We start from the raw sequence: 22,445 nt of genomic DNA, 5'->3' as shown, positions 1-22,445 counted from the left end.
CTGTTAGTTCTTCTCAGCATGGCTTGGCCGGCCTGCCAAGGTGATTTTATTGGAGTGTGGCTATTGTACATACTGCAGCTTCTTGGAGCCACAAGTAAGAGTTGAATGAAAAGGTGGACACTAAAGGTGGATGAGAAACCTTGGAAAGAGCTCTGCAAATCTTCACTCAGAGGTGATGGTCCTCATTGAATACCTTATACTCCAAAGTATCTCTTAATCAGTCCTCAAAACTCCTTTCTCTTTCGGAGACATTATAATAATGATGATGATGGGTTATTGATTTACATTTTAGGTGTGTGTTAATTTTTGCTTAAATATTTTATGTATTTTAGATGTTTTTGTTATGAAGGAATTAAGGACCTGTCATACCAGGTACCTATAATGAATGCTCTTCCTAGAAGTCTCATTGATATGTTAATAGGGAAGCCTAGTTAGACACAACCCAAGTTTTACTTTAGAAATTTTTTTTGTACTTCTGGGATTCTATTTGCAAAGTGATTTAGAGAGGGAAGAAAATCTTAAGTTCCTCTGCTTATTAAGGACTTTTAGGATTAAACCTTGGGTCCTATTAGTGCAGAGTAAGATCTCTGGAAAGAATCACATGTAGTTTTCCTCCTTCAAAGAACGTAAGCACCTTGAAGTCAGGGCTTGTTTAATTTCTATCTCGATATTCCCGGGACCTACCCCAGTGCCCGGTACGTGGTTGTTGATGAGTCTGAGAAAGCTAAATAACTTGCCCCGAATTACAGTACTAGCAAGCTTGAGAACCATGAGTAGAGCACGCGTCCCTAGATCCCTGAACAGGTATTTTTTTATTGCACTACAACTGCCTTAGAAGAAAATGTCTTGCACATAACGGTCGCCCTGCAAATATTTGCTTAATTAAAGAAAGAATAAATACCTACTTCTTTATTCTGAGGAATGACTGAAGGCGTTAAGGATTATGAGCCCTTGGGGTGGCCCGTGGTTTCGGTCAGAAAGAGGAAAGATGGCAAATGCTGTTACTTAAAAAACATGAGAGTTCCTGGGGGGCTCGGGAACCCTCAGTACCTGGCTGCCACCGCCCACTTACTTCTGCCTTCCCCAGCTCTCAAGCACACACTTTCCCTCCCAGCTCGGCTCCTCTCGGGGGCTGCATTTCCCTCCCAGGGTTCCAGCCAGTCAGCCAGAAGGCAAACGATCTGAGGGCGGTCTCCGGTGGCAGCGGGTCCAGCTGACTCCGGGCGGGCCACGGGGAGCGAGGAAGGGGCTGGCTGACCTCTCCCCCAGCTCTTCGTGTTATTCAGACCACGGAGAGCACCGGAGCTGCTGCGGGAGAGAGGAGAGAGCCCGAGACTGGGGCTAGCGAGCCGCGGAACGGGGAAGCTCCAGCAGCAGCACCGCCCACGGGGGCGTCGCAATTAGGGCCGCCGCTCCGCCCCCGCCTCCTTCCCCGGCCCTGGCTGTTTTTCTGCCACTTGCTTTTCCGAGGCGAAGACGCCGCTGCTTTCTTTCCAGGAGGGGTGAACAAGGACCGAAGGGAGGGGGAGCACTGTCTCTGAGCGGCTGCCATGGCTCCAGTTCTGAGCAAGGATCCCGTGGACATAGAGGTACATACAGCGCGCTCCCTGAGGATGGAGGACCCCCTCCCATGGAAATGGGAACGAGGCACTGGCTGGGGGGCGTGTGTGTGTGTGTGTGTGTACTTGTGTGTGTGTGTTAAAACGAGAGCCTCGCAGAGACAGAGAAATAGAGACAGAGAGACAGGAAAAAGACTGACAGAGACAGGGAGCAAGCTTAGACCAAGTAGCAGAGATCCAGAAAACTTTGGCTCAGCAGCAAATCTGGGGGGTATTGCGTAAACCGAAGAGGGCTATGGGGAAGCTGGCACGGGCACTGCCCCGGGCTGTTAGAGAGAGGAAAGTTCAAGACCGAGCTGTGCTGTGGGGGAGCTCTCATTTGCTTGGTACTTGATTCTTTGTTGTTCGAGGAACCAAGAACTGTGGTCCTGTCCGCGATGTGTGACAAACTCAGGAAAAGGGGAGGGGAGGTGGGCAGAGAGAACAAGGGAGGTGAGCGGGAGGGAGAAGCCAGCCACCTCTCGGGACCCCAGAAATTGTGGAGGCACACTTTCCCGGGGACCTGGAACTGGCAGCTCATCTGCTTCCCCTTGCCCTTCATGCACTTTGGAAAGGAGGGGTGGACCAGAGAGAGAGGATCCAAGGGAGAGGTTGGACTGGTTCTATTGAATAATGTCACTCAGGAAAGAAGTGAGTGAAAAAATTAAGGATTTGGAGAACGCACTGCAGTAAGGAGGGGCATAGGCAAATCTAGCCATCTCCCACTACCCTTCCTCCTTCCTTTCTCCTTCCAATCCACGTTTTTATAAATGTAATATAGATAATGTACTGTACTGAAATAGTCATTTTCTATTAGCTATACTCGCCGATGTGAGGGGAACCTCTTTTAATCTCAAATAGTCATAATTCAAGACTTGATTGACTCCCCTTCATACTGTTGGGCGTCTAGGGATCGGAACAAACCGATTTTTTTAGATTTCTAGTATTATTACCCTGAGGGAGGGAGATGTTATGACCTTCATTCTTCCCTTTCTCTTCATCTATCAGAACTAGCAAAACAAAACTCCTTTTGTCACTTCAATGGCATAGTTTTTCTGTACTTAATGTAAAACAGCTCAGAACTTCTTAAACCACCTGTTTTCCGGACTGTTGAATTCTCTCACTTGTATCTTGTCTTGCATTTGAGGGAAACTTCAAATCTCTCCAGTGTGTTGATTGGGATTATTGCAACCAGTCACTCCTACTAAAGTAAAATTTATTTAGTTAACAATTGTATTCTGTAGAAACCTCATTTCTTGATATTCTCTGGATTGGATACTAAATCTTGTGTGTGGGAGGGGACTCTTATCTTTTTTCATTATTTGACTTTTTCTTTCAAGGACTAGAACTTGTGATTTCAATTCTTATTTCCCTACATTTTACTAATCAGTAAATTCAATTATGTATAATTTATTTTGGGAAGCTTGTGGGGAATACACCTCTATCACTCACCTGCTTTCAGAGTCCATTGTCAAAGGGGAAGAGAGACTTTACTCCAGAGTAAATATCATGATATTCTGGTTAATTTTATTTTTCTCTTTCTTTCTTACTTTCTCTCTCTTCCTTCCTTCCTTCCTTCCTCTTTCTCTTTTTCTCTCTTTCTCTCTTCTTTCTTTCTTTCTTTCTTTCTTTCTTTCTTTCTTTCTTTCTTTCTTTCTTTCTTTCTTTCTCTTTCTCTCCTCTTTCTTTCTTTCCTCTTTCTTTCTCCCTTCTCTCTTCCTTCCTTTTAGTCTTTCTTTCTTGTCATTCCATTTCTTTCTTTTATTCTTTTTCTTTCTTATCTTTTCTTTTTCTCTTTTTTCCTTCTTTCTTCCTTCCTTCCTTCTTTCCTTCCTTCCCTTCTCTCTCTCTTTTTTTCTTATTTTCTTCCTTCCTTTTGATCTTCTCTTTCTTTTTGTCTTTTTCTTTATTTCTTTTATTCTTTTTTTTTTCATTTTCTTCTTTCTTGTCTTTTCTTTCTTTCTCTTTTTTCCTTCTTTCTTTTTCCCTTTCTCTCTTCCTTCTCTTCCCTTCCTTCCTTCCTTTCTTCCTTCCTTTTTTCTCCTTCCTTCCTTCCTTCCTTCCTTCCTTCTTTCCTATCATTCTTTCTTGTTTTCTCCTTTTTGTCTTGTTTTCTCCCTTCTTTTCTTTTATTCTTTCTTGCCTTTTCTCTTTCTTTCTTTTTTCCTTCTTCCTTTCTTTTCCCTTTCTTTCTTCCCTTTCTTCTTCCTACTTGTCCTCCCTCCCTTCTTCCCTCCTTTCCTCCATCCCCTTTTCTTCTACTTCTCCTTTTTCTTTCCTCCTTCTCTTTCCTCTCCTCCTCTTTTTCTTCTTTCATTTTCTAAGTGCAATTACTTTATTTCATTGAGGAAAAAGATGCCAGTGAAACAAATGTAACTAGCTTTATCTGATTTTGTTCTAACTATGCCATAACTTATTAAGTATGATGGTAATAGAAGCCCAGTCCAATAGTTATTTTTCAGCTCCATTCAGTAGCCACTTATTAAGCTTTTATCCAGATAATGAGTCAATCAATAAGTATTTATTCAGCTCTTACTATGTGCCAGGCACTGTGCTAAGCCTTGAATATATAAAAAGAAAGGCTACCTGCTTCTAGGAATTTACAGTGTAATGGGGAAGCAACATGAAAGTAACTGTATACTAACAAGCTATATACAGGGTAAACAGGAAATAATCTATGGAGTGAAGGGGTTGAGAAAACATTCTGAGGAAGATAGCATTTTACTTGGAACTTGAAGATGGCCAGGAGGTAGAGATGATGAGGAAGAGCTTTTTGAGTATAGGGTGATTAGCTAGAACTCTAAGGAACACCAAGAAAGTCAGTGTCATGGAATGCAAGAGTTTGGGGGAAGAAGAACATAAGGTATGTAGGAAAGCTAGAAAGATAGAAGTCCTTGTTGTGAAGGAGAAATCAATTTTTTTATTTGACCATGGAAATAATAGGGATCCCCTAGAATTTATTGAGTAGAGAGGAATACATGTGACATAGTCAAAACTTCACATTAAGAAGATTAAATTGGAGAATTAATTGTAGTGTTGAAAAATTTCACACAAGAAACCAACCAACAGGCTTTCACAACAGTTCAGGCTTGAGATGATGGGGATGGAAATGTCAGAAAAGAGAAGGTAGCATGAATGAGAAATGTTATGAAGGGTTAAATAAACAAGCTTTGGCACAATATTGGATATGTGGGTTGGTATGAGAGACACTGAAGCACTCAGGATTGTAGTGTTCCGGTTGGTTTTCTGGAGATCTCTGGACCAGCCTTTCTTTCAGTAATCATCAGGAGAATAACCAGGGATAAAGTCCAAATTCTTTATTGTTTCCTTGCCTGGGGCCCAGGTTAGCTTGGTCTCAGTGGAGGAAATGCAGGAGGACAGGCCTGCCACCACAGTGGTGTAAGATGGAGTGAATGAATCTGGCTGAGTTTGTCCCAGCTTATATGCTATATTATAATTACATTATCATAGGTGTGAATCTTGCAGAATAAGTGTCAATCTTGTAGAACTATATTAAGTACTAAGTACATGTACTGAACTAGAGAACTATTAATCACCATACTAAACTAGATAACCATTGTCTTATCAATTCCACTGAGTTAGCACCTTGTAAGAATCCTTATTTCAAGTACAGAGTTCTGACCCATTACACAGGATGACATGTAAGTTGCAAGATTCCAGGGGTCCTCAAACTTTTTAAATAGGGGGCCAGTCCACTGTCCCTCAGACTGTTGGAGGGCCTGGACTATAGTGAAAACAAAAACTTTGTTTTTGTGGGCCTTTAAATAAAGAAACTTCATAGCCCTGGGTGAGGGGGATAATTGTCCTCAGCTGCCACATCTGGCCTGCGGACTGTAATTTGAGGACCCCTGGTGTAGATGATGAAACAGAGGAAAAAAGTATCTATCCTCAAAATATCAGAACAGATCGGTGGCACCATGGTGGATAGAGGGCAGTGCCTGGAGTCAGAAAGACTCATCTTGTTGAGTACAAATCTGGCCTCGGACATTTAAAAAAATGATCATTAGAAGATGCTTCCATGCATCCCCAAGCCCAATCTCAATCAGATCATGTATCAGTTTCAAAGCTGACGCTTCAAAAATAATTGCTTATATATAATCTTTTTTCCTCCTTTTCTTAGTAGCTATGAGACCGTGGGTAAGTCACTTAACTCTGCTTGCCTCAGTTTCCTTATCTTCAAAATAAGCTGGAGAAGGAAATGACAAACCACTCCCAGTATCTTTGCCAAGAAAACTCCAAATGGGATCACAAAGAGTTGGATGGACTGCAGAACAGTGATAACATATTTTACAGGAAACAAAAATTTTAAAATAAATGATCATTAGAAGATGCTTCCTGACAGAGTGGAGAAAGAGCTAGATTCAGAGTTAAAATGCCCTATGTTCAAATTATGCCTCTAAGACATACTGGTTGTATGATCTTAGATAAATCACTTAATGCCTCTGTGCCCCAGGCTCTTTTAAAACTATACACAGTTGCAGAGCAGGTTATGGTCTACTTAAGGAAGACTTTTCAGCTTCTGATTTCCCATAGCAATGGAATAAGTGATCTGGTCCAAAAAATATTAAAAGCAGGTCAGCATATTTGCTTTACTATTATGTTCTATGTGTCTCCAAATCCAATCTCAATAAGCTCATGCATCACTTTTAAAGTTGAAACTTCAAAATTAATCCCTTATGAATAATCATTTTCCTTCCTTTTCTGAAACAACTTTAAACTCCTTTAAGTATAGTTCAATTTACTTTCATCAGTATTTAAGGATATCTGTAATCCAGCCTTTTTTATACAGCTCTCATATATTTGGTGTTCTTGGCCTCTGTAACAAGAGCATGTGCTCATAATCCTTGCTATATCTCCTAATCCCCCCTTTTCCTGTTAAATACCAAATCATCTTTTAAAGTCTGTTACTATTCCAAATCGTGTCAATTCAACCATACACTTATAAATACAAAAAAAAAAAAAAATTGCATAGTCCTTGCCTTCAATGAGCATACAGTCCTCTGAGGAAATATAGGAACTGCTGTTTTAATTGAGCTTTGAAGGAGGAGGATTACGTTCCAGGCATGGATGTTTACTTTTATGCTGGCAAGAGATTGCAGGTTTAAATTGGGAAAGGCTAATAGTTCAGTTTGGCTTAAACATAAAGTACATGAAGGGGATTAGGTTAAAATAAAAAGCAGATTGGAGCTATGTAGTAGAGGGCATTAAATATGTGACTGGAAAATTTATTCTTTGTTCTAAAGACATAGGGTTACAATGAAGAATTTTGAGCAGAAGTGACATTCATGTGTGTGTGTGTATGTGTGTGTGTGTGAGAATTTTGCATACTATTTTAACAATTATGTGCATAATGAATTCATAGAAGAAAAGAATAGAGGCAGGAAGAAGATAGAAAACTATTAAAATAGTCTGGCCAGTGTCGAAAGCACAATGGTAGAGATGTGATATGAATGGAGAAACTGGGATAACTATAAAAGATATGTTGGAAATAGCATAGACAATATCTGTGAACTAATTAAGTAGAAAGGAGAGGGAGACAAATGGAAAAGCTAAAGATCTGGATCCTAGGCTACTACTACTCATAACAACAATATGAATAGTAACTAGCATTTATATAGTGCCTACTTTGTGACAGTCAATATGGTAAGTGCTTTACAAATATTATCTTATTTGATACCTATAAGAGTCCTAGGAAGTCAAAAGGTAGAAGCTATTATTATCCCCATTTTAGAGATCAGAAAGTGGAAATGAACAGTGATAGCATGACTTGTCCAAGGTCACACACAACAAATAAATGTTGGAGATTGCTTTTGAACTCAGGTCTTTCTGACTCCAGTCCCAGCACTCTATCCACCAGGCTTCTTAGCTAGGATGAATCATTCATAAATGTAAAGCAATTGATGTATCCATCAAGTACATTAAGGAAGATAGTTAATTCATTTCGGGACTAAGTTTTAAGTTTTGGTAGTATTTTGGATTGGAATTTATGGTCCCTAAGGTTAATTTTAACTCTAAATATTATCATTTTTCTCCCAAGCAATGGGAGATAAATACTATAATATGTGACAAATTTACAGTTTCTAAAAGTATAAGTGTAATTCGGGAGAATGATTAAGTGTCTCGGTGCCTACTTTTTATATGGATAGGAATCTTGAATTTATAAGAGCAGATGAAATAAAAAAAAGAATTCCCATTTACTTATTTCTGAGATTCATATAGAATCTACTTTTCCATCTCTCTAAAGATTATATATAAATTTAAATTTGTATACATGAATATATATGAATATTTACATATACCCACACATATGCACAGATCCATATATGTACATTTGTGTTTATGTGTGTATATATATATATATATATACACACATAAACACACACGTGTATTTTATATATATAGATTATCTTTGCATGTGTAGTATCTCTCTGTAAGTACATGAGCACCAGCAAGATCTGGACCATGTGTTAGCCAAACTTTGGATATTCCTTAGTCTATGGAACAATTCTCTCTGTTCATATTAGATTGTTTAATATGTATTTATATTATTTAATTGGATGAATATCAAAGCCTCAATGTTTGATGAAAAACCTCAGAATTAAATGTTTAATGATTAAACTCCTTGGGAGACTGGACTACATTTTTTATCTTTGTACCCCTAAGCATAGCTTGGTATTGTGCTACTATTACCCAATAGATATTAATTTTTAAAAAATGCTTGTTGATTAATTAAAAATGTTCATGATTATCAGGAACAAAGAGTAATGATGATTTTAATCTGTTGGAAAATTATGCAACTTTTATTAGTAATATCTGTTAAGTGTCCACAGTATGAAGAAAGTGATTGTAGATATTATGAAATATTACAAAGGAAATTGAAAGCACATTTTCTGACTCATTTTTGATGATGCAATAGGACTTCTTTATTTCTGTTTAACTTCTTGTTCAGTTTGCAGTTTTGTTCTAAGGATGGTACCTTCCTTAAATTTTGTAATTGTAATTAGTTTATTTAAATAAAGGAGTTCCAATGAATTGTTAAGACATTCTAGCTACAAGGTTGTGTATTACTTTAACCCCAATTTTAATATATAGATTTGGCTACTCATCTCAAAGGGTGTAAGGTATTGGGTGCTTTTACTTCTCTTTGAGATTGGTAGAAAATAAATATTTTCATAGCTCCTAGCAGCAAGACACTAGGGGGCCTCACTGGCAGAGGGTTTTGACAAGGATAGCTGGAAGAAGAGAGAAGTCTGGACTGGAAAAAAATATTGAGAAAGACCAGCAAAAGTCTGTCTTGTGAAAGATCACAGAAAAAAGATTTCTCAGGGGAAGTAAGTAAAATTTGGCTCAGAGATTTTGTATTAAATTTTGAAGTCTCATTACAGAGTTCAGGAATTTATATTCTGAAATTCAGAGACACATTGCCAAGATGAAACTGACAAAAAGTTAAGACAAAAAGTAAATTATAAAAGTTGAAATTCTAATCAGAGCCTTTATATAAAACGAAGACAGGAATAAAGAGAGAAAGGCACAACATAGTAGAATGGAAAGAGCATTGCTTACTACCTGTATGGTCCTGAGCAAGTCATTTAATGTGCCTCATGAGGTACTTCATCTGCTAAATATGGAGGTGAAAGTAGATGACTCTTCTAAATTTAAAACACTGATACTACATTTCTATGATTTCTATATCTTAGTGTAGGCAATCCAGCAAACACTTTTATCAAAGAATGTGCAAAAGGACCTTAGAGATGATCTAGATACAGTCTGCCTACACAATTTTATTGATTAAAAAAAATAGGCCTCGAGAATTTCAAAGATTTTTTTCCCCAAAGTCACAGAAGTAATGGTTAACACATGTAATTCAAACTCGGTTCTTCTCACTCAAAATACAGCTCTTTTCCCCCACCTTTTAATTAGGTCAACAAAAACTTGATTATAGGCAAAACACTTATGCAGATCCAACAGTTCCATAATGTTAGGAAGACTTTGAAAGTTGGTAGCTGTGTGACCTTAAGTAAGACAACTAAGTACTCTGAGCATCACTATTTCGTCCTGCATAATGGGAATAATAATACTTGTCTCACTGGTTGTTGTAGGGCTCTAATGAGATGAAAAACATAAAAGACTTTGAAAACCTTAAGAATTATACAAAAATCAGCAATTATTATCAATATTTTTTCAATGTGTAGGTGGTAAACAGGAAAAATGGAGGAACAATGCCATTGGTTTTCAACTAGTTTAGATTATAGCCAGAAATTTAATTAGTATCTTAGGGCAATGCTTCGGAAAGTGTTGGGTGGTGATAAGGAATTCACAGTGGGGATTCTTAAATGTTTTGGTGTCATAAACCACTTTGGCAGTCTGATAAAGCCTATGGACCCTTTCGAAGAATGATGTTTTTAAATACTTAGAATAAATGCATAGTATTATAAAGGAAACAATTATATTTAAATAAAATGTAATTTAAAAAATATTCTTTCATGGAATATGTCCATATTAGTCTTTTCATGGAATCTGAGGTCATGGACCCAAGTTTAATAGTTCCTTATTACACAGTTTAATTTTAATAGATTTATCATATTTTGTTCTCAGACAACTATGCAGATTGACTGTAGTCTAATATTTTTGAAATTTACTTTAAAATTGCTTCGATTTTTTATAGTTTATTTTTAATTATTAATAAAGAGATATTGTGATATTAAGATGTGTGGAACTTTATGGTTATGAATATGGGTGGCCTTTAGCAGAAAACTATATTAGAATCCCCCAAATATTCCCATCTGAGATTTCTTGCCAACTAACCAACTCCAAATTATGGCAGCATATGCATAGTGAAGAAAGAGTAAAGGGGTAGGGGGAAACTGCTGTTGCTAGATCTGCAAAAATAAATGTCATAAAATGACAGAGAATAGAACACAAATATGGAAAAAGAAATAGTTATTCTTAGGAATATTGTTGACATAAGTACTTTTATTTGTTCATAGTACTGTGGTATTCCACTCAGTCATTTTCTTTGTTGACCATTTATTTACATGCATATTCAACTACTGTTCCTACTTCAGGTGAGATTGGAAAGAAAACAGTTATTTTTAAAGTTGCTGAGGTTTTGTTTTGTTTTGTTTTTTTTCAGTCTAATTCTGAGACATGAACTTTATCCCTACCATGGTCGGAGTTACCAAGAGAAATTGAGTAAAGACAAAAGAAGGGCATTTGATAGTTTTATAGAGTCTTCTCAGGAGTTTATTCAAAGTATAATATCATAATTTATTTTAAACTGAAGTCAAAGCAAATCAGCAATATCCATATTCAAATATTAATAAAGAAAATTAGTCTAAATCTCATATTTGGAAGAGAATAGAATCTCAGATTTGGAAAATATTTCAGAAACCATCATTTCCACCTATACCCAAATGAGAAATTATTAAATCACATTTGGATAAAGGATCAATGATTTATGATCCACGAACAAGTGTCAGGCCCTTTCTGCTTTTGAATCATATAATGGCTAAAATGTTTTTCTGTGTCCTAAGCTCATCTGCTTTTCTGAAATTTCTACCTGTTGCTACTATCTTAGTCCTATAATACTAAATGAATTAGTTTGGTCCCTTTTGCATATGGCAGTCCTTCAGATACTTGAATATGTTTGTCATGTTCTTCCTAAGGGTTCTTTTCTTTAGGTTAAACAGCGACCATTTCTTCAGCCAGCTTTATGTGATAGGAATTTTTGATCTTTCACCACTGCTTCTGTATTTTTCTTGTGTCTTCTTTATTCTTTGTCTTGTATATTCCTTCCATCATAATGATAACTGAGATTTTAATAGCACTTTTAACATTTGAAGAACAGTGTTAATGTATGGTACCCATGTGAAATTCTTAGCAACCTTTGGAAGTAGGTACAATTGGTGCTATTCTCATAGTATATTCTAATTGTTGTCATTTGGCCTTCATTCTACAAGAGGACCATGACATCAGGGAGATAATGCCATGACATGCAAGTGAATTGGATTTGAGTGATGAAAGGTTGTGCTAGGTCACCAGCTTCATTTTGTCCTGTGGAGTCATCAGGGAGCCAATAGCAAGATAAGAGATCGGGATGACTGGAGATTGCCCTCATTGCAGTGGGAGATCTTGATCTTTTTAAACTAAGGTTTTTGTCAAGTCTGTCTGACTGAGGCAATGTTCAATCAGTAATTAAGGCTAGGTAAGAGAAATGAGGTCTCTTTAATTTCATTATTCTCATATAACAGATAAAAAAACTGAGACTCCCAGTAATTAAGTAGGTTGCTACTTATCACACAAATAGTATCTTTAAGAAGTAAGATTTGAACCCAAGTCTTTTCACTCCTAAAATATGGCATCAAAAATGATCAGGGAGGAATACTACTTTCTCTCTAACATTGTATACTACACCTTTTAAAAATAGCTTAAAACTAAAATGAGCTACTTTGCTTGCTATATATTATTTAATCATCAAACCTACAATCCATTAAAATCCTCAGAACTTTTTAAAGGCAAATTGTTGTCTAGCTATACCTGCTCTATCCTGCACTCTAAAGTTATTTTTTTTTAAATCCAAGTGTAAGATATTTATTTAGATTTCTTTTTATTTTGCCCTTAAATTATAGTTTGTCAATATTGCATTTAATCCTTCCTGTCTTAATGATTCCTCCTTGGTTTGTATTAAGTATAGGTTTGATAAGCATGCCATCTAAATCTTAATCTAGGTCACTGATAATATTAAATAGCATAATGCTAAATACCTGTCTCTGAGGTCAGAATTCTATTATGACTTTCTTCCAAGTTGACATCAAAACATTACTGATAATTCTCTAACTAAAAACATTTAAACCATTTCTAAATCTAGTTAATTGTAGTATTATCTAGTCCACATCTCTCCATTTCATCCAGCAGAATAAATTATAAGATCTTGTCAAAAATTTTTGCAGTGATCTAGATACATTGCCTTAATCTAGTGCATATCTACTACATAATCTAACACTAATATGATAGTTTGTCATGACTAGTTCTTAATAGCTCCATATAGATTTTTTGTTCTTACTATTTTCTTTTCAAGATGTTCACTAGCCCTCTCTTTAATGATAAATTCCATAATTTTTACCAAGGAATTAAAGTTTATTGAATATTATCATAGTTGTTTTACTTAAATTTTTTGGTACATCTTCTCTTTGGCACAATCACTGATATTATTTACCAGTTCTTTCAATAACAAAGAATACATCTGAGTCTTGTTATGGGAATCAAGGGTTTTGGTTTTAACTTCTGATTAGTCATTTTTGTTGCCCTTTCCAGGCAAAAGATCATTTTTCTTGGCAGAGAAAACAGAATTAAAATAAACATTGAGTAAAGCTGTCTTCTATGTCATTGTTCTTGTGGTTTCATGCATCATGGAAAATAATTCTATCCCTCCTCTAATTCTTTTATCCCAATGTAGTTAAAACACATTTCCTTGTGTCAGTTTATCATTCTTCCAAGAAGAATGTTATATGCATTCATCCTTCACTGCATGCCCTTGAGTTCATTTCTGTACGTTAACCAAAATGAATGAATTTTGGATGGCTTAACATCCTGCTCCTATTATTCTTCTTCAGTATGAAAAATTGTTACATAAATATTTTGTTCTGAGGCTTCCATATGCAGGAAAACCAGGGTTAAGAGCAACAGAGGATAACTATACTGTTCTACCGTTGGGATATATACACACAAGTGCTATAGATAATTAGATAGTTGACAGATATCACAACTACATTAAAATTCCCATCATACAAAATGTTTTTTTCTTATTTTCTTTATGCATTGTTTATGACAGTGCATGGAACATGCATTGAAACAGTATGTTAATTTTTCTACCATTGTCCATTTATATGTATTAACTATATAAAGTCTTTGAGAATAATCAACATATGTAAAATAGTATCTGTGATAAAGGTATGAAAAGGGAATTGACAGGCTTTTATAAATTATATTCCAGACTAGACCATATCCTTATAGACACAATAAGTGACTGAAAGGTTCATTCAATATAGTTTCCAGTGTTTATTGTTTAAATATTAAAATAAAATAGGGAAGTTAGAATATATCTTATTGCTCCATTGCTACTTTCTTAATATTTTCTTGCTGCCATCATTCAGTGACCATTCCTTCTTTGAGTTTCCTGCTACCAAAATTTATCTCCTGATTCAGATCATAGAAGCTAATACTCTACCATAATTCCTACCTCAACATACATATTCATGTTTCCTCATATACCAGTTCCAGAATTTACTAAGTCCTAGTGACTTTCTTCTTTACTCTCCCACAGCAACAGACAAAGATGGTCACAAACATCATCTTGCCATCCATGACATATTATCTATTTCCATGACCATGAATTATTAAACTCCAAAAGATCATATTCTTTTATCATTTCACCTTTTTCTTATGCTTTGCCTGTGTTTTAAAAATCTATCCTGTGATAATTAATATCTTCACCTCTCAGTTTTTTTTCAGGTCATTATCCCTGCACAAGTTACACTCTCCTCACTTCACAAACATCTTGAAGATGAATGAATTCTTTTCAGCACTCTTCTATTGTTGATCAAGTGATCTTTATCTTCAATCTCTCACTACATATTTACTATTTACTCCCTAAAACAATGAACAAGTCTCCTTCATCTTTAAAAGAGACTCATTTGACCATTCTTGTCATCTTACACCTCTCCTCATTTTCTCAACTAAACTATGTGAGAAAACCATTTTTATTAGGTGTCTCCACAATCTACTCCCTCACTTCTAAATTCTTTACATGATGGCGTTCACAACTGCTCTCCATACTGATAGTCTCTTAATTGCCAAATCACATGGCTCTTTATCAACATTTCTCTTTCTTGATTTCTTTGTAGCCTTAGACCCTATTGTTCAGCCTCCACTTCTGGATATTCTCACTTCTCTACATTTTTATAATGTCTCTTTCTTGTGTTTCTTGTCTTGTCTATATTACTGTTCCTCTTCTGTTTCTTTTTCTGGGTTTTCATCCAGAGACAGTTCACAACCTAAAAGTTTCATTCAAGGTTCTATGTAGGACTTTTTCATCCTTCCTTTCTGTTGAATCACTCTCAGTGATTTCAGCAGTTGCTATAGGGTTCGATTATTATTATACTGATGCTAATGATACCAAGATCAATATGTTCATCACTGATTCCTATCATTAGCTCCAGTCCAGCATCACATCTTGTTTTGAATGTCCATAGGCATTTCAAACTGATTATGTTCAAAAAAGAACTCATTTTCTTTCCCTCCAAAGTACTTCATCTTCTGAACTTCAGTACCTCTCAAGGGTATCATCATTCTGTCAGTCATCTAGACTGGCAACCTTGGTGTAACTCTGGACTTGGTGTAACTTAGATTGGTTTCAGCTTTGTCATTTTTATCTTCATAACATTTTTTTGTGTATTTTCCCTTATTTATACTTGTATAAGTATAGAGGATATACTTATGATATATCCTCTAGTCAGATAGAGGATATATCCTCTATATACTAGATGATAGAGGAGATAGACTGCTGGACATGGACTAAGGAATATTTAAGTTCAAATTACAGTGTGATCTTGAGCAAGTCACTTGTAATGTTCTGTTTAGTTTTCTGGAGGTCTCTGGACTAGCCTTTTTTTCAGTAGACTAATCACCATGAGAATAGCCAGAGATAAAGTCTAAATTCTTTATTGTCTCCTTGCCTGGGGCTCAGCTAGCTTTCTGGAGGCCCTTCAGGTAGGCCTTGGTCTCAGTGGGGAAAGCAGGAGGACAGGACAGCCACCAAAGTGGTGTGAGATGGAGTGAATCTCTCTCTGAGTCAGAGGGCTTGTGTTCTAGCTTCCAGCCACCACAAAGGGGGGAAATGAAATGAATCTCTCTGGCTGAGTTTGTTCCAGCTTATATGCTCTATTATAATTACACTATCATAGGTGTGGATCTTGTAGAATAGGTATCAATCTTGTAGAATTATATAAAGTCCTAAGTACATGTACTGAACTAGAGAACTATTAATCACCATACTAAACTAGATAACCATTATCTTATCAATTCCACTGAGTTAGCACCTTATAAGAATCCTTGTTTCAAGTACAGAGTTCTGGCCCATAACAGTTACTTAATATATCTTTGCCTCAGTTTCCTTAGTTGTGTAAAGGGGGTGATAAAACCACCTATCACAAAGTTGTGAAGACTAAATGAGATAATGAGTTTAAAGTACTTAACACAGTGCCTGGCACATTGCTGGTGCTGTATAAATGCTATTATTGTTATTGATTTTGTTGTTTTATGTTTCATCCTATTAAAGTTCTTGGATTCTCACCTGAACTTTTTAAAAGCAATAAACTTTATTTTTTTCAACAAACCAGCATTTGTTTTATTTATTTCCCATTATTCCTCACAACTGGGAAAAAAGAAGAAAACCCCCTTATAAGAAAAAATACACATTCAAATAAAACAGATTTTCACATTGTCCGCATTCAGAGTTGTGTGTCTTATTGGATGTGTGTGTACATGCACACAATATATTTCATCTCTTAATCAGGAAAGAGCAGCATTCTTCATCATCAGTCCTGGAGAATCATGGGTGACCATTGCACTGATCAGAGTTCTTAAATCTTTCTAGGTTGTTAATTTTACAATATTTTGTTAGAGTATAAATTATCCCTTGGTTCTATTTATTTTTAGTTAATTATCTCATACAAGTATTCCCAGGTTTCTCTACAACTATCCCCTTCATCTTATGGCAATGTAATATTTGATTACATACACATACACGTGTGCATGTATATATGTGTGTGTGAATGTATACATGTATCTTACTTTCTTCTTTATTTGATTATTTTGGGATACAGATCTAGTGATAATATGTTAGGTCAAAAGTCATGCATGGTTTAGGAAGATTAGGAGCATAAATGAAAATTGCTTTCCAAAATGACTGATCAGTTCAGATTTCTACCAATAGTATATTAATGTATTTGTCTTCCCCAACCCCTCCAAAATTTGTTCTTTTTTTCTTTTGTCAACATGACTGTGTACATTCCAACAAAAACCAGTAACTTAAATGAAGTGGAGACATTTACAAAAATATGAAATGCACAGATTAACTGGACTAGGAATAAAATTTTTTAATAAACCAATCTTAGAAAAAAGAAATTAACTCCCAAAGGAATAAAAAAGAACCAGATGGATTTACAACCAAATTCTTTTAAAAGAATTCTTATATTATATAGACAATATGTAAAAAAGGGAAAATGATAGATCCTATAAAATTCCTTCTTTGATACAAATATGTTAATACCTAAACCAGGGAGAGTAAAAACAGGGAAAAAAGCCTATAAACCAATACCCCTAATGAATATTGATACAAAACTTTTAAATCACATATTAGCAAAGAGAATTTTTTTTAAGATTATATATTCATTAGGTGGATTTATATCAGGAATTCAGGGTTGGTTCAATATTAGGAAAACTATAAATATAATTGACTATGTTATCGGTAAGAATAGTATACACCTAATTTAGTTCCCTACCTCAAATATTTCCTTGCTATAATCTAAATTCCATTTAGCTTCAAAGCAATATATCTCAAGTGCAGGTCTGACCTATCACTATACAATTCAATGGTTCCTTATTGTCTCTGTAGATGTGTGTAAAATCTTTGGTTGAACATTTAAAACCTTCCCAATCTGGCCTCTTCTTAACCTTTCTAGCATTCTTACACTTCACTATACAAACTCTACTCATCTGCTCTGTCCTACTTGTATGTTCCCCATAATGTTCTCCCTCACCTTCTATTTATAGCTTACTTGATTTCCTTCAAGAATTGGCTGAAATCTCACTTTCTGTGGGACACCTTTTCTAGTCTTTCCTTGCTATTAATCAGCTCCCTGTGAGTTGATCTTCTATTTATGCTATTTTGCATATACATTATTATTATTTGTATATTATCCTCCATTATGATGTGAAATTCTTGGGTGAAGGGATTATATTCTTTGAAGCCTCCCTCATTAATTAGCCTGGTCCCTGACACATAATAAATGTTCTTTTGAAAGATTAACAAACATTTTATCCAGTACCACAAAGTCTTACCTTAAAAAATCACCTGTCCAGGATGTCATCTCCATTGGATTGCTAAAATGATATGTCATTGAACAGTTATAACAATGGTTATAATTATCTGAATTATCTGTGATGAATTTCTTAATATCAACAAAGACAAAAACACAGAGATTTATGCTTAGACATTTTCTAGCATCATGGAAGATCTCTAGTACAGAACCCAAATGGAATAGGAATTCCTTATTAATGTGATACCCTCTTCAAGCTTCTATTTGCAGATGGCTTTGTAGTAACTGCATCAAGTTCTGGAATATTGTAGAGTCCCTTGTTAATACCACTACTCGACTAATATTCTCATCTTGCTATAAGACAAGAAATATCACAGAGTTAGAATATCAGAACAGTATATAAATATTAAATGAGTAATTGAACAAAGTATCAATACATTGTATATATTGTATAACTTATTGTCATACATCGCATAACTTTAATATCACTTTTATACTTGTTGACTTGTTTGAGGAGATCTTTCAAATCAGAATGTTGTTCTATCAAGTAAAATTATTTTAAAAAACAAAAAAAATATTTCAGGTATAACAAAATATTAAATTTTCTCTTTCTCTCAATGACTTGTAATTCCAAAAAGGTTTGATCTGCTCTATTAAAAAAAATCATCTGTGGAACTCTGGCCCCATCCCTTTTATGTTTTTTTAATATTATTTTTATTAAGGAGAGCCTCAATTGTATACTTACATTAGTCACATAAGAATATTAAAGAGGAAATTTGCTTTTAAATCTTTTTCAAAAAGAATTTTGTTGTTTACGAAGTCTTTTTAAATCAAATTTTATTTTTCTCCCTCTCTCCACTTACCCCAGCCTCCATTTCCCTCTCACCTACTGGAAAAAAAAATCCTAATAACAAATTAGTGTAGTTAAACAAAAATGTTGTATTCTATATTTTTAGTTCAATACCTACCTTCTTTTCATGAGGTGGATAGCATTCTTCATTATCAAGTTCTCTGGAATCATAGTTGATCATGACCTTGATTATAAGTTTTTAAGTCATGAAATTGTCCATTTTTACTATATTAACATAATGGTATGCATAGTTTTCCTGGTTTTGTTCACTTTACTCTGCCTTTTCTAAAGGTCTTCCTATGCTACTTTGATCTCTTCATTTCTTGTAATATGTCATCATAGTCACATAATTTCCTTACCACAATGCAAATAAGCTATTTTTATATGTAGGACTTTACTTTCTTTCTTTCATCTTTGGAGTATAGGTTGAGTTATGACATCACTGAATCAGAGGGTCTACACTGTTTAATAACTTTTGAGGCATAATTCAAGCTACTTTTCAGGATCATTTTTATCAATATTCAGTTCTACTGAATGTCAGTGTATCTCTTTCTCTCCAACTTCTCTAAAATTTCTCATTTTTTCTTTTTTTTAAATCAAATTTATCAATATGAGGTTGGTATGGCAGTGGAATTTCAGGGTTATTTTCAATTGAATTTCCCTCTTAATGATTTGGAACATTTAAAAAATTATAACTACTGACATCTTTAATTTCTTCCCTTGAGAACATTTGGTTCATTTTGACCATTTATCAAGGGGCAAATGTCTCTTAGTTTTATAAAACTCAATCACTTCCTTCACAACTTTCAAATCATATCTTTATCTAAGAAATTTGCTGTGCAATTTTACTTGTGTAAAAAGTCTTAAATTTTATGTAATTAACATTTTCTCTTTTATCTTTTTGATCTCCTCTTTCCCATGTTTGATCATGAACTTTTCTCCCATTCCTAGATTTGAAAGATATAATTTTCATTGTCCATTTTATTTGATTATTATATGACTTTTTATATCTAGATTGTGTATCCATTGAGTTTATCTTGGTATAAATGTTGTGAAATGTTGATCTAAATCTAATTTTTGCAATTATCAAATTATAAAAGAAGGGGAAAAAAACAAATGAATAGACATTTCTTTTTTTTTTTTTTAATTTTATTTATTTATTTTTTTAAATAGCCTTTTATTTACAGGATATATGCATGTGTAACTTTACAGCATTAACAATTGCCAAACCTCTTGTTCCAATTTTTCACCTCTTACCCCCCCCACCCCCTCCCCTAGATGGCAGGATGACCAGTAGATGTTAAATATATTAAAATATAAATTAGATACACAATAAGTATACATGACCAAAACGTTATTTTGCTGTACAAAAAGAATCAGACTCTGAAATATTGTACAATTAGCTTGTGAAGGAAATCAAAAATGCAGGTGGGCATAAATATAGGGATTGGGAATTCAGTGTAATGGTTTTTAGTCATCTCCCAGAGTTCTTTTTCTGGGTGTAGCTGGTTCAGTTCATTACTGCTCCATTGGAAATGATTTGGTTGATCTCGTTGCTGAGGATGGCCTGGTCCATCAGAACTGGTCATCATATAGTATTGTTGTTGAAGTATATAATGATCTCCTGGTCCTGCTCATTTCACTCAGCATCAGTTCGTGTAAGTCTCTCCAGGCCTTTCTGAAATCATCCTGTTGGTCATTTCTTACAGAACAGTAATATTCCATAATATTCATATACCACAATTTATTCAGCCATTCTCCAACTGATGGACATCCATTCAGTTTCCAGTTTCTAGCCACTACAAAAAGGGCTGCCACAAACATTCGTGCACATACAGGTCCCTTTCCCTTCTTTATAATCTCTTTGGGATATAATCCCAGTAGTAACACTGCTGGATCAAAGGGTATGCACAGTTTGATAACTTTTTGAGCATAGTTCCAAACTACTCTCCAAAATGGTTGGATTCGTTCACAACTCCACCAACAATGTATCAATGTCCCAGTTTTCCCGCATCCCCTCCAACAATCATCATTATTTTTTCCTGTCATCTTAGCCAATCTGACAGGTGTGTAGTGGTATCTTAGAGTTGTCTTAATTTGCATTTCTCTGATTAATAATGACTTGGAGCATCTTTTCATATGACTAGAAATAGTTTCAATTTCTTCATCTGAGAATTGTCTGTTCATATCCTTTGACCATTTTTCAGTTGGAGAATGGCTTGATTTTTTATAAATTAGAGTTAATTCTCTATATATTTTGGAAATGAGGCCTTTATCAGAACCTTTGACTGTAAAAATATTTTCCCAGTTTATTGCTTCCCTTCTAATCTTGTCTGCATTAGTTTTGTTTGTACAAAAACTTTTCAGTTTTGTATAATCGAAATTTTCTATTTTATGATCAGTAATGATCTCTAGTTCTGCTTTGGTCATAAAGACCTTCCCCTTCCACAGGTCTGAGAGGTAAACTATCCTGTGTTCCTCTAATTTATTAATAATTTCATTCTTTATGCCTAGGTCATGAACCCATTTTGACCTTATCTTGGTGTACGACGTTAAGTATGGATCAATGCCTAGTTTCTGCCATATTAGTTTCTTATCAGTAGTTTGAGCCTTCAGGTTTATGAAATAACTATGCTACTAGATTCGTTTACTTCAGGATATTATGTACTTACTCCATTACATGATCAACATTCCTGTTTAAAAGATATCAAATAAATCTATTGTTTATTTTTTTGTAGTACATTTTTTAGAAACTGTTGCTAAGTTGTGTTTCTTCCAACACTTTTCCCATTATTTCCCTTGTTTCTTGACCTTTTGTTCCTCCAGATCAAATTTTTTTATGCTACATACAATCAATAATCTTTTGGTAGTTTAAGTAGTGTGACGCAAATAAGTAAACTAATTTAATTAGATTTAAGTTAATTATGGTTATTTATATCATATTAATTTGACATGTGCATGAACTACTAACACTTTTCCAAATTTTATATCTGTCTTTATTTCTATAAAGAATACTTTGTAGTTATATCCATATACTTCCTGTATTTCTTCATAGATAGACTTTCAAATGTTTTATCAGAATTTTATTTATTTATTTTTGCGGAGGCAATTTGGGTAAGTGACTTGCCCAGGGTCACATAGCTACGAAGTTTTAAGTATTTAAGACCAGATTTGAACTCAGGTCCTCCTATCTACTACCCTAACTCAGAGTCCAGTTTTATCAGAATTTTATATAGATAAGAAAACAAATACATGAGTTCATGGTTGTTGGTACCTTCTTGGTCACTTTTGACTAAACTTTAAATAGAAGCAACCATCTGTAATTTTCCCCTCTATTCATTTTTTTCCCCTTCTTTTATACTTTGAAAATTGATCTCTGGCTGCCTTTAAAATTGTGACATCTCCCATTTGGATTTCTTCTTTATAGATTAGGTCAGGTCCATATGTTCTTTTTGACTTTATCTTCTTAAAAATGCATTAGCATTTTCTCCAGATGTCTACCACATGCTGGGATAGTAGAGAAATATTACTTTCTATTGTGTGGCATACAACAGACATGTAATTTTTCTTCAATTTTGTTCAAGCCCAATTTATATCTGTTTGGATACTTAATCCAATTATTGTTTTCATTCATATGCCAGTGTAAAAAAATTCCCAGTTTTACATATACTCTACTGACTAATTTTGGCAATCTGACTTAAAGCACTAAGGCTAGTGACTAATGATAATTCTGGTTTATTGCATTTCAGTTTAGAGTAACCCCATAAGAATTGCTTATGGATGTGTCATAATGAGTCATGTTCCTTTAATATTTTAATTTAAGATTCTAAACTTGGGTGTGTGGGAAATAAAACTAGTTTTTTTAAGCTTAGTAAAATA

At 34.8% G+C, this 22,445-nt stretch overlaps 1 protein-coding gene across 2 annotated transcripts in view; it reads left to right on the top strand.

The window, feature by feature from the left end:
* The first annotated feature begins 1,318 nt into the window (after nucleotides 1-1,318).
* DPYD (dihydropyrimidine dehydrogenase) overlaps nucleotides 1,319-22,445 on the top strand; it is a 968,100-nt gene continuing 946,973 nt past the window's right edge. The window contains exon 1 of one of the 2 annotated variants that reach the window (XM_003769672.4): nucleotides 1,319-1,589. In XM_003769672.4, coding sequence (XP_003769720.1) covers nucleotides 1,551-1,589 — 39 coding nt within the window. In that variant the 5' untranslated portion in view covers nucleotides 1,319-1,550. The remainder of the gene's footprint in view (nucleotides 1,590-22,445) is intronic. The other variant, XM_031968578.1, reaches the window with a different exon arrangement.

Source organism: Sarcophilus harrisii, chromosome 4, assembly GCF_902635505.1.
Source record: "Sarcophilus harrisii chromosome 4, mSarHar1.11, whole genome shotgun sequence".
In the NCBI taxonomy this organism is placed as follows: Eukaryota; Metazoa; Chordata; class Mammalia; order Dasyuromorphia; family Dasyuridae; genus Sarcophilus; species Sarcophilus harrisii.
This window is presented reverse-complemented; position numbering and strand designations above follow the sequence as displayed.